General features: G+C 38.5%; 1 protein-coding gene across 1 annotated transcript; it reads left to right on the top strand.

Moving 5' to 3' along the window:
* Positions 1–1,716: 1,716 nt before the first annotated feature.
* On the top strand, positions 1,717–2,471 carry LOC106434020 (probable calcium-binding protein CML43). Its single transcript, XM_013874857.3, has one exon. It carries the CDS (start codon positions 1,794–1,796, stop codon positions 2,340–2,342), a length of 549 nt encoding a protein of 182 aa, XP_013730311.1. The 5' UTR covers positions 1,717–1,793; the 3' UTR covers positions 2,343–2,471.
* The last annotated feature ends 11,796 nt before the right edge of the window (positions 2,472–14,267 follow it).

Consider the following 14,267-nt stretch of genomic DNA (forward strand, 5'->3'; position numbering starts at 1 on the left):
ATTTGGGACCTCTCCTATCTGTTGGAAAACAAAGAAACAGGATGCAGTCTCGCTCTCTTCCACCGAAGCTGAATTCCGCGCTATGAAAGCTATCACCAAGGAGCTCATTTGGATCAAAGGGCTTCTCGATGAACTCGGTTTTCCGCATGAAGGGCCAATGACCATATGCTGCGACAATAAATCAGCTCTACACATTAGTGCGAATCCTGTTCTTCATGAGCAAACGAAACACATGGGCATCATTTGTCAGTTTGTTTGCAGAGAAATTATTAAAGGAGTGATTCATACAACTCATGTCTCGAGTCAAGATCAACTTGCAGATATTCTAACAAAAGCACTGGGGAGAAAAGAGTTTGATGCATTTCTTCTCAAGTTAGACATTAACAATATTCATGCTCTAACTTGAGAAGGGGGCCGGGGGGGGGCGGGGGAAGGGTATTGGAGTATGATTCCTATAAAAAATAGGAAGTCATACAACTATATTTACATAAGGATTTAATCTTGTTTTCCTAGATAACTATGGCTTTAAGTTTTTCTAGTGTCAAAATATTTTACTTGGTATAAATACCAAGCTTCATCATTAATAATATTCAAGATTTCATTAATCTCATAATAAGATTTGTCAATGATCACCTCTTTTTTTGTCTAATCTTAGAAATAAATTTTAAAACAAATATACCAATCCAATCACCTCAACTAAAATTCAACGACACATACATCGAGTCAACTAAATAAATACAAACTACACAATCAGCTATTTAACAATTAAAAAAGTTTAAAATACGGAAACTCTATTAGAGTCGAAAGCTAGGAATAGTGATTGAAAATATTTTGGACCAGTTGGGACCCAAATATTTATGGGTTTTCGGGTTTTAGGCTGGACCAGACTAGACCGAACCATCCCAAATGACATCTAAATGAAACCATTTTATTTCCAAGTACGTAAGAGGACTTCTGCAATTTTTATAATAAGAAATATAATTAAATACTAAATTTGTATTCTAAAATTTTAAAATCTGCTACTGCATGATGTTTTCAAGTTTTTAATACATATTTAATATTATTTGTTTTAAATTTTGTAAACCCTTTAGAGATACTAGCAATAAAAAATGTTTTATTGTTTTGGGTTACACCTAATTAGTAATTATATTAATTTGATCATGGGCATTAACGATAAGTCTGGCACATATTATTTTAGTCATTGCCATTTAACTATAAGTCACTCTGACATTAGTAACGTGTCTTTATCGGTTTAAACAATGTCATTTAACAGTATCACTCGGCGATGGAAACAATGGGAACGTTATCAACGTGAAACATACTAATAACTAATTGCAGTGTCTATTATATACACCGTCAACGGTCAACATTTCCTAATTTTCGGTGTCCACAACCGAATGAATGGATACCCATTTTTGGCAGATATTAATTTAACATGTTTATTGATAGCAAAAATATTGCAAAGAGATTTCCGGAAATCAAAATTTTTAAAAATTTACTCTTAATCAAAAAGAAATTATTGACTAAGAAAAGCCTTATGGTATAAAAGTTTTCCTAAATAAGAAGGAATAATTATACATAGCCATTTTTATTAATTCATTTGGATTAAGTAGTACTAATTTTCTGTGTGATTTACTTTTCAAGATTTATATTCAAACATTAAATAATCTCTGCCTCGAGATTCAGTCTTTAAATATAAAAACAGAGTTATAAGTCTCGGTCCTCGTAATTTTCACAAGTCTCTGCCTATATTAATAGAGCATCAACACAAGAAGAAGAAGAGAGCAGCAACAATGGAGATCATCAGTAACGAGAAAAATAAACTCTCGAGACAATCTTCTTCCTTCCGGCTACGAAGTCCCAGTCTAAACACTCTTCGTCTCCACCGTATCTTCGACCTATTCGACAAAAACAACGACGGATTCATCACGGTCGAAGAATTGAGTCAAGCCCTCTCACGACTTGGTCTCGATGCCGACATCTGCGAGCTCAAACCAACCATCGAATCTTTCATCAAACCTGACGAGACCGGACTCCGGTTCGACGGTTTCGAAGCACTCCACAAAACACTAGACGAATCCTTCTTCGGAGGAGACTGCGAGTGCGACGGATCTCCGGATTCGGATCTGGAAGAAGCTTTCAACGTGTTTGATGAAGACGGTGATGGATTTATATCTCCCGAGGAACTTCAGAAGGTTTTGAAGAAGTTAGGGCTTCCTGAAGCAGTAGAGATTGAACACGTGGAGAAGATGATTGTCTCTGTAGATAGCAATCACGACGGTCGCGTTGACTTTTTTGAGTTCAAGAACATGATGCAAACTGTTCTTGTCCCTTCCTCTTGAATCTTCAGTTAAACTTTCTCGTTTGGTTTCTTTCCTTGAATGCAGAACAATTTTAAGATAACTATTGTGTAATGCTTTTTTCTGTTTCTTTCTTCGATAAGGATCCAATCCATGATGTCTCTTCGATAAGCCCAGCGTTGTTACAGTTTTTTGTGTCTTTATTTGGCCCCTCTACGTTTGACTGACCATGCAATGGCGTGACATGGTTCTACAATCATACTTATCAACTTTCTCTTAGCCGCTGAGAGGCTGAGTGTACTGTATATAGAACCATACAAAAATCCTCATAAGATATATAAAATTACAGGTTGTAAATTGGTAAATGTAATATTTCATATAATTTATAAGAAAGTAACAAATCAGTGTTAACAAGTTAGGTTTATTTCAAAGTCGAGAACATAACAACCGAAACTACTAATAACTTGATTTGAGCATATAAGAAGCATGAGTTTAGTACAGCTTACCAATTGTATTGAATTAAACCTAAATTTTCTCTTTAACACTAATTTTTATACAATATTTGTTATTTTCTTACAAATTATGTATAATTTCTATTTACAGCTCATATTAAAACCATGCGCTGCAAATAGAACTGAAGCTCATATTATTTAGAGGTAGATACCACAAAGTGAATAGCAAGTCCAACACATTCAGATTTGATGGGCAATAAAATCATCTCACACTACAAGAAAACAGCGGTATTCTGACGGACATGCCTTTGACGCTGTGATGCTTTTTGCTGCGGTAGATTATGTTGGAGAGAACACTTTTTACCCTCTAAAGTACAGTTCTCATTCTTTTACATATAGTTTTTTTTTGTTGCAAGAATTTGTTTTTTGGTCTCATTGGTGTTGATGTTTGTGTGCTGTAGATATTTACCATAACATTACATCGAATACATTAGAAGCTATGGCTAGACAATAAAGTTAAGAAACTGATATATTCTAGCACTTGTGCTACCTATGGAGGCCTGAATAAATGCCGATTACTGAAGATACTCCGCAGGTATATAACCTTAGATTCACTTTAGAACATTAATTCGATACAAGTTCCTTTTCCCATTTTTTTCTAACGGAAAGTATTTGTAGCACGTCTCCAACTTTTTCCATTATTTTCATTTCATATCCGCAATAGTGTGAAAGGAAAGAGTCGGCTCCAGTCAAAGTTGTTCAAAGTTGCCATAGTACGATTAACCTCGGACTTTGAAATAACTGCTTATATACATGGTATCGGCCATAATTTACAAAAACATTCTGTAGTCTTAGTAAGTCCCAACTTTTCAACTTTTTTGAAATGATACAAAAAGATCCTTTCATTTACAACAGAAAAACACCCCACTCGAACCCAATGCTAACTGGTTCTCCCCAAAATGCGTTGAGGCGCAGCAGTTGACTGGACATCTAGGGGTAAATAACTGTTTCGGTGCAGGCCGTGAGAGCGGTACCAAATCGAGGCAAACTCTGAATACTAGATATGACCTCAAAATAACTGGGGTTCTCAGTCTTGTTAGGTTTTCCGGAAGGTTCCAAGTTTATTTTTTGGGGAATTTGTTGGAATGTGTTTGTATTTATTAATAGATTTTTGGTTCACAGGACCGATTGCAGCGAATGCCTTTCAAAAAACGAAACCATATTCTTGAACCCCTTTCACGCTCATGTCAAGTTAAGGTACTGAAGAAGAAATAACTGCAAACAAATTTTGTGAAATAAAAATAAAATGTTAAAATGATATTCTTTGTGAAATAGAAAGAGTATAACAATTAGTCTGAAATTAGATTAAATATTCAAATCCGAGCTATATAGAGAGAATATAACAATTAGTCTAACACATATAACCATGTTCCATAGCGGACTCAAAGTTATGGAACTTATTCGTCTGTCTTTTGTTGAATCTTTTTCAAGACTCGATAGATAATTTGATAAGGTAATGACTTTTTCCGTGTTTCAGAGAAAATGGTTAACCAACCTGCTAACTAATCAATTACAATAAATTCTATCGGATTTTGCAGTTTTTTCTCACCTGCAATTACTTCTTCAAGACCATAAATATGAGATCCGCAAATTAGAAATCCCAAAACAGGAATAGCACTTGATATTATTAAAAATGTCCAGAAAATATCATATTTGTAAAGGAGAAACATAGACGAACTCCTAGCAGAAAGCCGTATGCTTTGGAATAAGCTTGCCGATTAACCCTTATGGAAAAACTAAAAAGATGGCAGAGGATACGAGCTTGGTTTCTTCAAGAACTATGACATGGCCATTATGATCTTAAGATTAGGTTCAACTAGTACTTTCATGAGCCCCTTTTTTGGACATTATGCAAATGTTGATGGATCTTATGAACTTACAGATACTTCAATGTGATTGGTTCAGACCCAGGACCAGGAGGTATATTAGGTGAAGCTCCAAGACCGGAGCTTCGTGAACAAGGACTTATTTGCGGTGCTTGTTTTGATGCTGCTCCTGGTTTCATTTCATTCCTGGACTGCAAGTAAATAACTCACCTTTCTCAACATGAATAATTTTTATAATTTTCTTCTTGGTAGAAACATTACATGATATGGTTTGTGATAGGTGAAAGGAACAGACTACAAAACATCTGATGGGACTTGCATTAGAGACTATATAGATGTTACTGGCCTCGTGGATGCTCACGTGAAGGCTCGAGAAAAATCAGCCTCCTAAAGTCCCGGCTTTCTTAACATTTTCATTGGAAAAAAAAAGAAACTCTAGGTTTCAGTACCTCCAAGTTTTTATGCTAGGTACAGTTTGACATTACATTAACCGTTTTGTGGTTTGGTGAAACAGGAAGATCGGGTAAGGAATTTGTGGAGGCTTGTAAGAAGGCAACAGGAGTTGAGATCAAAGTAGACTTCTTGCCTAGTGATCCGACAAAGATTTTGGGAGATTTGAATTGGACTGCTCGATTCACTAATCTTCAGGATAGTCTTCAAATTCATCCATCCTCATGGTTATGCTTCTTATTAAAAACAGAGGAAACGACAACAAATTGAATTTGAATAATTTTTGAGAGCTTTTATAGCTTATAATATATATAGAGAAGATATATTGCGATTGGTTATGTACTTAGGGTCTGACTGGCTCAAACGCAGCGGTTGCAGGAGTTTGTGGATGCGGGCGGTTGCGGTTTCTAGCGGTTTTAAGAGATTTGTACGACTGGTACTGCAGTTAAAAATTGGTGCGTTTACGGGTGACTTATGACTGGCTAACTACCAAATACAGTAACAGTCAAATAATAAATTAACAATATTTACATTTAACATAATTATAAAAATATCAAAAATTATAAAATTATAATAAATATAAAATTTATATTTAGAAATTTATAATTTTAATTTTTAAAAAATTTATTGAAATTGTTTTTATTATAAAATTTTATAATATTAATTAAAATATAATAGATATATTTTAATATTTTCATAATTTCAATTTTAAATTTTTTATTAAATTACTTTTTATATATATTATTTTAAAAAAAAGAAAAAAAATTTACCCTCCCGCAACTGTCCGCAACCGCAAATGCTAGCTGGAGCCAGCGTTTGAATTTATGAGATTCGGAGCGGTTTGAAGCGGTTTAGAGCGATTTGAGTGATTGTTGCAAACCGCCGATAACCGTTACCAACCGTAAAAAGCTGCATTTGCGGGTGGTAACGGGAAAACCAGTCGCCCCCTTAATGGTGGAAGTGTGGAACATAGGCTTGGAACGCCGAACATGTTTGCCGAGGTTGGATCAACACAACCAAGCAAACTCATTTAGAATGAAACAAGAAAAAAAAACGTTTTAAGAGCATTACAAAAAAAAAATGGCAAGATGTTGTGACAATTGTAGTATGTAGCCAATATGTTTATATTGGCATCAGTTGTTTTTGATATATATATTTATAAGATAATTAAATCACAATAATTATTAAATATTCGCTTCTATTGTGTATAATTTTTTAAGTAATCTTATAATTTATATTTATGATGAGTAAAATAAATTATTAAGTATCATTGTGTTTTTATGAATGGATATAAATATTTACATGTCGGTTTATAAGTGTGAAGTCATTTTAATTTATACTATCAGAAATAATATTGTATTAAATATCATTATATTGTCTTTTTAATTTGTTATACGATTTCATGTATAATAATTTGGATTGGTTCTTGTATGTATGGTCTGTTGATTTCCATATATTGTTTCAAATTAAAAAAAATTATTTTATATTAAGTTTAACATGAATTTTTCATTTTCTTAGCTACATTTAATTTGGTACATCCTCTAAGATTTTAAATATATTTATTAATCTAATAAAATTTGATATATGTTGTTTCAAAAATATAGAAAACAAAAATACAATGTTGGAGTTGCATTAATAAATATAACCTATAATATTTTGAAAACTAAATGTATGTATAAATATTTATAAAATAACTAAGCCCTATAATAATTAAATTAATATTATTTAATTTTGTATTTTTATTAATTTGGAATGTGATTTGAGAAATATGATATTAGATGATCAATTATGTTCTCTAATAAACCAATAGCTAAATTATTTTTATTTTTCCATTTTTTTTTCAAATTATGTTATATATAATAATTTATATATTTTGAAAATTATAAAATACTATCTAAGATAACAGATATCTAAACTATTTTTCAAATGTTTTCCAAATTATGTTATATATATAAATTATAGATTTTAAAATTATAGATATTTTCTTTTATTTAAAGTAAAAATCGTTTTATATAGGCAAAATCTGTATATATTTCCTTTTTATAAATTAATTTTTATTAATAAAAAGGAAAAAAAACAATTTTTAGTAAGGGTATTCATGAATTTGACTTTTGCGAGAATCAACGTGACCGCGACCCATAAGAAACTGACTTCTTAAATAATAGAAAAATATCCTAGGATAGCACTAAAAAAAGTTTTGGTCACAAAAATAAACAACAAGGAGAAAAATGACCAAAATGTTTTATTAAAGAGGTAAATATACATTTATACCCCTAGGTTAACTAATCTAAACTTTACGGTTTAGAGTTAAGGGGTGAAAATTTGAATTGAGATTTAAAATTTTATAAAATAAAAAATAAATTTTAAAATAAAAATTTTAAAAATGTTTTCAAAAAGTATTTTCGAATTACAAAAGAAAATTTGAAAAAAATAAAAAACAATTTAAAAAAAAAATTCAAAAAAAAAATTTATAAAAATTTTGAATTTGAAAACATATAATCTAAAACTATAAAATATTTTTTAAAATTTTTTAATTTTTTTAATTTTTTTATATCTAGGGTATTAGTGTTATTTTACCTATTAAATGTAACATTTTGGTAATTTTCCTCTTTGTGGTATATTTTTGTGATCAAAACTTGAAAATGATCTTTTTTTTTTTTTTTTGAACACATAGTAATTTCATTGATTAGGAGATAAAGGTTTTATGGCCTTGGGCCTAAATTGGAAGATAGGCAGCTCTTTGCCAAAGAGTCTGCTGGCCCATTAGAGGCTATAGAGACAAAAACAACAGAAGCAAAAATAAACGGAGAGGTCGGTGTAGATATCAAAGAGATGATGTCCGATAGGATTCCATGGAGATCCGTCGGTCTTCTTCTCGATGCAATTGCTCGTGTGAGCACTTGGGAGTCTATTCTAAGACAGATGTGTGTGAGGTTGATTGACGCGGCGTGTAGAAGCGCTGATCTGATTGCCAAAGCTTCTGTCATTAGGGGAGATGAGACATGGTCCTGGAAACTGGAGCCTCTGGTCAATTCTGAGGCGTTTCTGGTGGTGAAGATCCATCCTAGACCCGCTGCCTCTCGATCTGCTCTCCACGAAGCGTCGCTGTTACAGAAGATTAAGAGCTCAGAGTTGCAAGCGGAAGCATCAGGGGGAGGATGTGTGATCGTGTTAGGGGTTTTGTGAGCAGGTGTTCCCAATGCTGATTCCTACTCCCTCTGTGCTGCGAAGGCCTTTGTTGTCGTTTCTCGTGGCGTCGGAGATCGATCTTCGAAGATGAGTTGGTTCCGCGCAATCCAGATGTTCCAGCATATCCAAGGGAAGGAGTTACCGGTAACGGCTTGCGGTGGGAGATTGATCCATTGTCCTGACTCCTGTAGTAAGAGTTTGAAAGATTTCTCATCCCGCATTGGATTGTCAGACCATGGGCCATAGCTCCAAACTTCTTTTGCAAAATCACATTGAAAGAGGAGGTGATGGATTGTCTCTAGCTCTCCACATCTTTTACAAGTTGTATGAACTAACACACCTCAAATTTGTAGGTTTTCTCCAGTGGGGAGTGTGTTAGTTGCTATCTTCCATAAGAAGAATTTGAGTTTCGGGAGTAGAGGAGGCGACCAAATGTGTTTTTTCCAGTTCCAGTTACTTGTGTCGTCGTCGTCTTGAGGGAGTGGTTAAAGCGCTCTTGATTGAGGTGTCTGTGCTGCAACATAGCCCGATTTTGCTGTATACACTCCATCCTCTCGCAGAGTCCAAATGTAGGAGTCATGAGTATCCAGAAGGCTGGGTTTTAGGGAGAGAATATGTGAGGTAAGCTCTGGGAGCAAGTGTTCAATACGTGCTTTGTTCCATTCTCTTGTTTCCCTCGATAGCAAATCTGACACCATAAGATCTTGGTCTTGTAGGAGTACTGGCCCGAAAGGCATTAGGCTCGATGATGGTTTTATCCAATTATCAGACCAAAGATGGATGTTGTCTCCATTCCCTACAGCTTTACCCAGATGTTGCAGCAGGAGGTCTCTCCCTGCAAGAATTCCTCTCCATCCGTGAGAAATTGAGGCTCCGGGGGTGACTTTGAGAAACGAGGCTTTGCTGCAGTACTTGCTCATAAGTATGCGGGAGAGAAGGCAGTTGGGTTTGGTCAATAATCTCCATGCTAGTTTTGCTAGGAGGGCCACATTGAAAACTTGGATGTCACGGAAGCCAAGACCTCCTAAGCATTTCGGCTGCGTTAACTTTTCCCATGAGAGCCAACAAATCTTCCTCTGACCATCTTTTGCATCCCACCAGAACCTGGTGAGTACCGATTGTATACGTTTGCAAAGACTGATTGGTAGTAAAAAACATGTCATAGCGAATGTTGGAACTGCCGACAGGATCGCTTGAAGCATGATGGCTTTACCAGCCGTTGAGAGGAACTGTGTGGAGTAGCTGATCGCTTTTTGCTTCATTCGGTCTACAATAGATGAGAACAAATCCTTCTTCTTGCGGCCGAAGTGTTTAGGAAGGCCTAGGTATTTGCCCACATCTCCTTCTTTGTCAATTCCTAACTGATTCTTGACTCTTGTTCTTACTTCTGCTGGCGTCTTTGACGAGAAAGAGATCGATGACTTCTGAGGATTTATCATCTGACCTGATGCTTGTTCATAGTTTTGTAGGATGGTAACCAGTGTGGAGCAGCTGTGGGCGTCTGTGGTGGTGAATATCATAGTATCATCCGCAAACAATAAGTGGTTCAGCTTTGGACTGTTTCTTGATACTCTTAACCCGGTGAGGTTTCCAACTTCCTGTCCTCTTTTACAGAGATCAGAGAGGACCTCGCCGCAGAGAATGAAGATGTACGGCGAGAGGGGATCCCCTTGTCTGATGCCTCTCTCTGGAAGGACTATGCCCACGACTTGATTGTTCAGGAGAAAGGAGTATGAGACTGTTGAGACACATTCCATCATCCAGTTTACCCATGTATCACAGAATCCCATCTTTTCCAAGGCTGAGCGCACGAAAGACCATTCGAGCCTATCATAGGCCTTACTAATATCTGTCTTTACTGCCATTGAACAGTGCTTGACGGCTCCTGAGGTCTTGAGGAAATGGAGCATCTCGTGTGTAATCAAAACGTTGTCCGAAATAGCTCTTCCAGGTATGAATGCAGATTGATTCTCTGAAACAACATCTTCTAGTACTGGTTTCAGCCTGAGAGATAGGATCTTAGAGATAACCTTGTAGTATACGTTGCATAGGGCTATCGGTCTGTACTCCGAGACAAGCTTAGGACTTTGGATTTTAGGTATCAGTCTGATGTGTGTCGAGTTGATAGAATACGGAAGAGACCCTGTAGTGAAGAAGCCTTTGATTTCTCTTGTAATTGCAGGACCGACAATGTCCCAATTAGTTTGGAAAAAACTTGCTGAGAAGCCATCAGGCCCTGGTGCCTTATCCTGGTGAATGGCAAAAACTGCCTCTTTTATCTCACTATCTGAGGGAATGGAAGTAATGGCTTCGTTGGTGGCCGGGGAGATACAAGGTTGAATTGCTCTGTGCACTTCCTCCGTTGCAGGGGGGTTGGAGGAGCTGAAGATATTTTTGAAATAAGCAGAAATGACCTCTAATATTTGAGCATCCTCAAAGACCGGGGTGCCATCTTCGTTTTCTATCACAGTGATACGGTTTCTTGCTCTTCTGCTCTTTGTAGCTGCGTGAAAAAAAAGAGGTATTTTTGTCCCCGAAAGTGAGCCAGAGTTGACGAGATCGTTGTTTCCAATATTCCTCTTCTGCCTTGTACGCATGGAGAAGTTTGTGGTTGATCTCTGAAATTGCATCATTATCTGCTGTGGAGGCTGACATGGCGCTATCGAGGGCAGCTTTCAATTCAACAATCTTCTGGCTATTAGTGTAAGTTACTCTACTCCAAGCTGCTATGGCTTTCCTGCATCTACTTAGTCTTTCCACCACTGTGATGTCTGGCCATTCGTTCCATGTTTTTTCCACTAAAGCTGTGACTTCTTCATTTTCTCGCAGTCGTCAGTCATATCTGAAGATCCCATTTGTTCTTCTCTGTTTTGAGTCGAAAACCGAGAGGATTGGTCTGTGGTCTGATTCCTCAAAGGGGAGGTAATGGCTTCTTCCATCCGGGAAGAGGTCAGACCAGGAGCTATTGGCTAGGGATCGATCCAGTCTGCAATGCACAAGGTGGGAATTTCTTTGTCCTCTCCATGAGAGGAAGTCTCCCGAGTGTTTAATGTCGAAGAGATCACAAGAAGATAGGAAGGATCTAAACCCTGTGAAGGAGTTTTCTGGTCTTTCCCTGCCTCCGGACTTTTCTGAGTTTCCGACTATTTCGTTGAAATCCCCTGTAAGAAACCAGGGGCTGGCTCTAGTGGCGGAGATGTCAGTAAGGAGATTCCAAACATCTTGGCGTTTAAAAACTTCTGGAGCTCCGTAGACAAACGTGCTGTAAAACGAAACCCCTTTGAACGAAATCAAGGTATCTATGAAGTTCTGGTTCGAGGAGAGAATTTGTACATCAACGTCTTCCTTCCAAAAAAGAGCTAGACCTCCAGCTCCAGGCGAGGATGGAGGTACTAAGAAGTGTGAGTTCAGCATTAATGGTTCAAATTCTTTGAGCACCATCTCGCTTTGATTCTTGGTTTCAGATATGAAGATAATGTTAGGTGAGCATTTTTTATTGAGATCCTTGAGCCTCTGGACTGTCATGGTGCTCCCTAGGCCACAACAGTTCCAGCTCAGAACCACTAAGGAAGAGGAGGATGGTGGGTGTGAAAATCCGACTGGGATCTTCTTGCAGCTTGATCTGACCGTGCAGGTTCTCGTGGAGGCGAGGAGTCTTGGACCTGCACAGTTGTTGGGGGTGTATCTTGGTGATTCCTACTTCTGGGAGGGAGAGGCTGGACCGGGGAAGCATGAGGAAATCCATGTCTAGCTGATGCTTCTCTTCTTGACGATGAGGCATGTGCTTGAGATAGAATGCGTCTCTTGAAGGAGGATCCACCATAGTGAGGACTGGGGGGGATTCTTCTTGATCGTGTTTGCTTTCCAATGCTGCGTCTGACAGAGAGGCGTGAGGTGGTCCGATGAGTCTCTGTAGGGGGAGTGTTTATCTCCACTGCCACTAGCGGAGATGGATTTTGCTCTCGTCCAAGGTTCTGGTAAGACGCTGCTATGATCCCTGCTGCAGTATCAGCCATCAAATCTGTATCTTGTGGATTCATCACCCTCTGACGTCTCGCTGCGCTCTCCGTAGGATCCGCACAGCTAGTATATTGGTAGGTGACCTCCCTGAGATCATTCATCACCTCCTCCATAGTGGGGATGCCCGATGGTGGTTGAGGGAAATCACAAAGCGCCAGGTTCCTTTCAAGGGGGAGAGGAGTTCTTTCTTGTACTGGAGAAATTAGCGCCAGAGGAGCTTCTTCTATCTGTAAGTCCATCTGGTTTGTAGAGGAAGGTCTTTGCTTTTCTCTCCACACTCTCTGAGGAGAGGTCCCGCGAGGGGAGGAATCTACCCTTCTGATATCACTAGCAGCACTAGAACTCTGATGGTGCGGGTGAGGTCGATCGCGGGGGTGGGAGGAGCCTCTGTGCTTTACGGTTTCTGCTTGTGGGACGATTTTGTTGTTGAGGGGTTGTCCTCTAGCAGGTGGGAGTGGAATTCTATTTCCAAATGGTCTCCCATGACGATCCACGCGGTGTTGAAAAGCTGAATCTTGTCTAGGAGAGTGAGCTGATTTTTGTTGCTTCTGAGCGTTGTAGCTTCCAGAGGTGATGTGTAGCGGCTGGTCTCTCCTTGGATCCGGCGCAACATTACTAGCACGAGATGCTAGGGATGTTCTTTGTGGTAGCTCTGGACAGTTCCTCGCAAGGTGGGAAAGACGGTTGCAATGTGAGCAGTGATATTCCAGGCCTTCATATTCTAGAGAGATCACAAGTTCCTCCCCGTATCAAATTCAACTAGCGTTGTTTTTGTGAGCGGTTTCAGACCATCAAGGAGGATCTGCATACGTGCCGATGTCTTCGTAATCTTGTAGTCCTCCAGGGTGCCTAGGTCATGGCCCATCTTATAGATCATTTTTTCATGCCAGAAATGGAGGGGTAAGCCGTGCAGTTTGATCTAAAAAGGAATCTGAGAGGGAAAGGTGGGGGAGATGATAGGCTCCCATCTCTGCAGTACAAGCATCCAGTGGTTGTAATGGTAAGGTCTGCATTCTAGCACGCCTTTCAGGTCTTCTTCAAGGTCGAATCTGAACTGGAAACAGCTCTGTCCCAGATCTGAGCCTACAACGTTCCCTTTGAGACTCCATCTCCGCGGTAGAGAGGATATCAAGGCTCCAATAGGTTGCTCTTTAGCATTTAGTACACGCCCTATCAGGGTGAGAGCATTTTCTCTGATAAGGGCCGAGGTATCAAAGACAGGCGCTTTGATGCGCTTATGAACTTGTTCATCCCGCGCCTGGGTGGTTCCTTTTCCTTTTTCCTCTGCGGTGTATCGACGAGAGTCCATTTTGCGCAGCACAGTCACAAGGTTTGTTATGCAAAAGAAGAGAGGTGCGCGGAGTGAGTCTGAGTGAAGGCGAGGAAGATCTGTATGTAGGAGACAGTTGCAAAACCAAGCCGGTATGGAGTCGCCTTTTCAGAGGAGTCTTTGTCGACTCTGAAGGTATCCAAAGTTGATTACAGAGTTATTGCGGTAGGAGACATAATTCCAGTCTCTCGAAGGCGGCAGAAGGCGGTGAAGCGGAGAGGCGACGGTGAAAAGTCCGGTAGCGACGTTTAGGCGGCCGGAGGATTTCGAAGGGACCGTTGGTCTAGGACCAGGCCCGGGGAGTGACTCGCAGATTATCCTCAAGACGGTAAAAATTTGAAAAGTCAGAAGTAGGGGCAAGGGAATCTTTACTAGAAATGGAAAGTCAGCTCTTCGACGCTGCCTAAAACCCAAAAGTTAAGGACCGTTCTCGGTAGATGTGCCTGAGAGAATTTTTTCTCGCTTTTTGCATGCATAAAACCCACTCTTGAAAATGATCTGTTTAAGAGAATTGCCCAAAATAATATTATGGATATATATATATATATATATTATAAAATAGTGTAAGTTAGATAATATTAAGAATAGGTTAAGTTGTAGTTTTGGAAGAATAGAATTGTTTGGGAACACTGGACACATT

Source organism: Brassica napus, chromosome A2 (genome assembly GCF_020379485.1).
Source record: "Brassica napus cultivar Da-Ae chromosome A2, Da-Ae, whole genome shotgun sequence".
In the NCBI taxonomy this organism is placed as follows: domain Eukaryota; kingdom Viridiplantae; phylum Streptophyta; class Magnoliopsida; order Brassicales; family Brassicaceae; genus Brassica; species Brassica napus.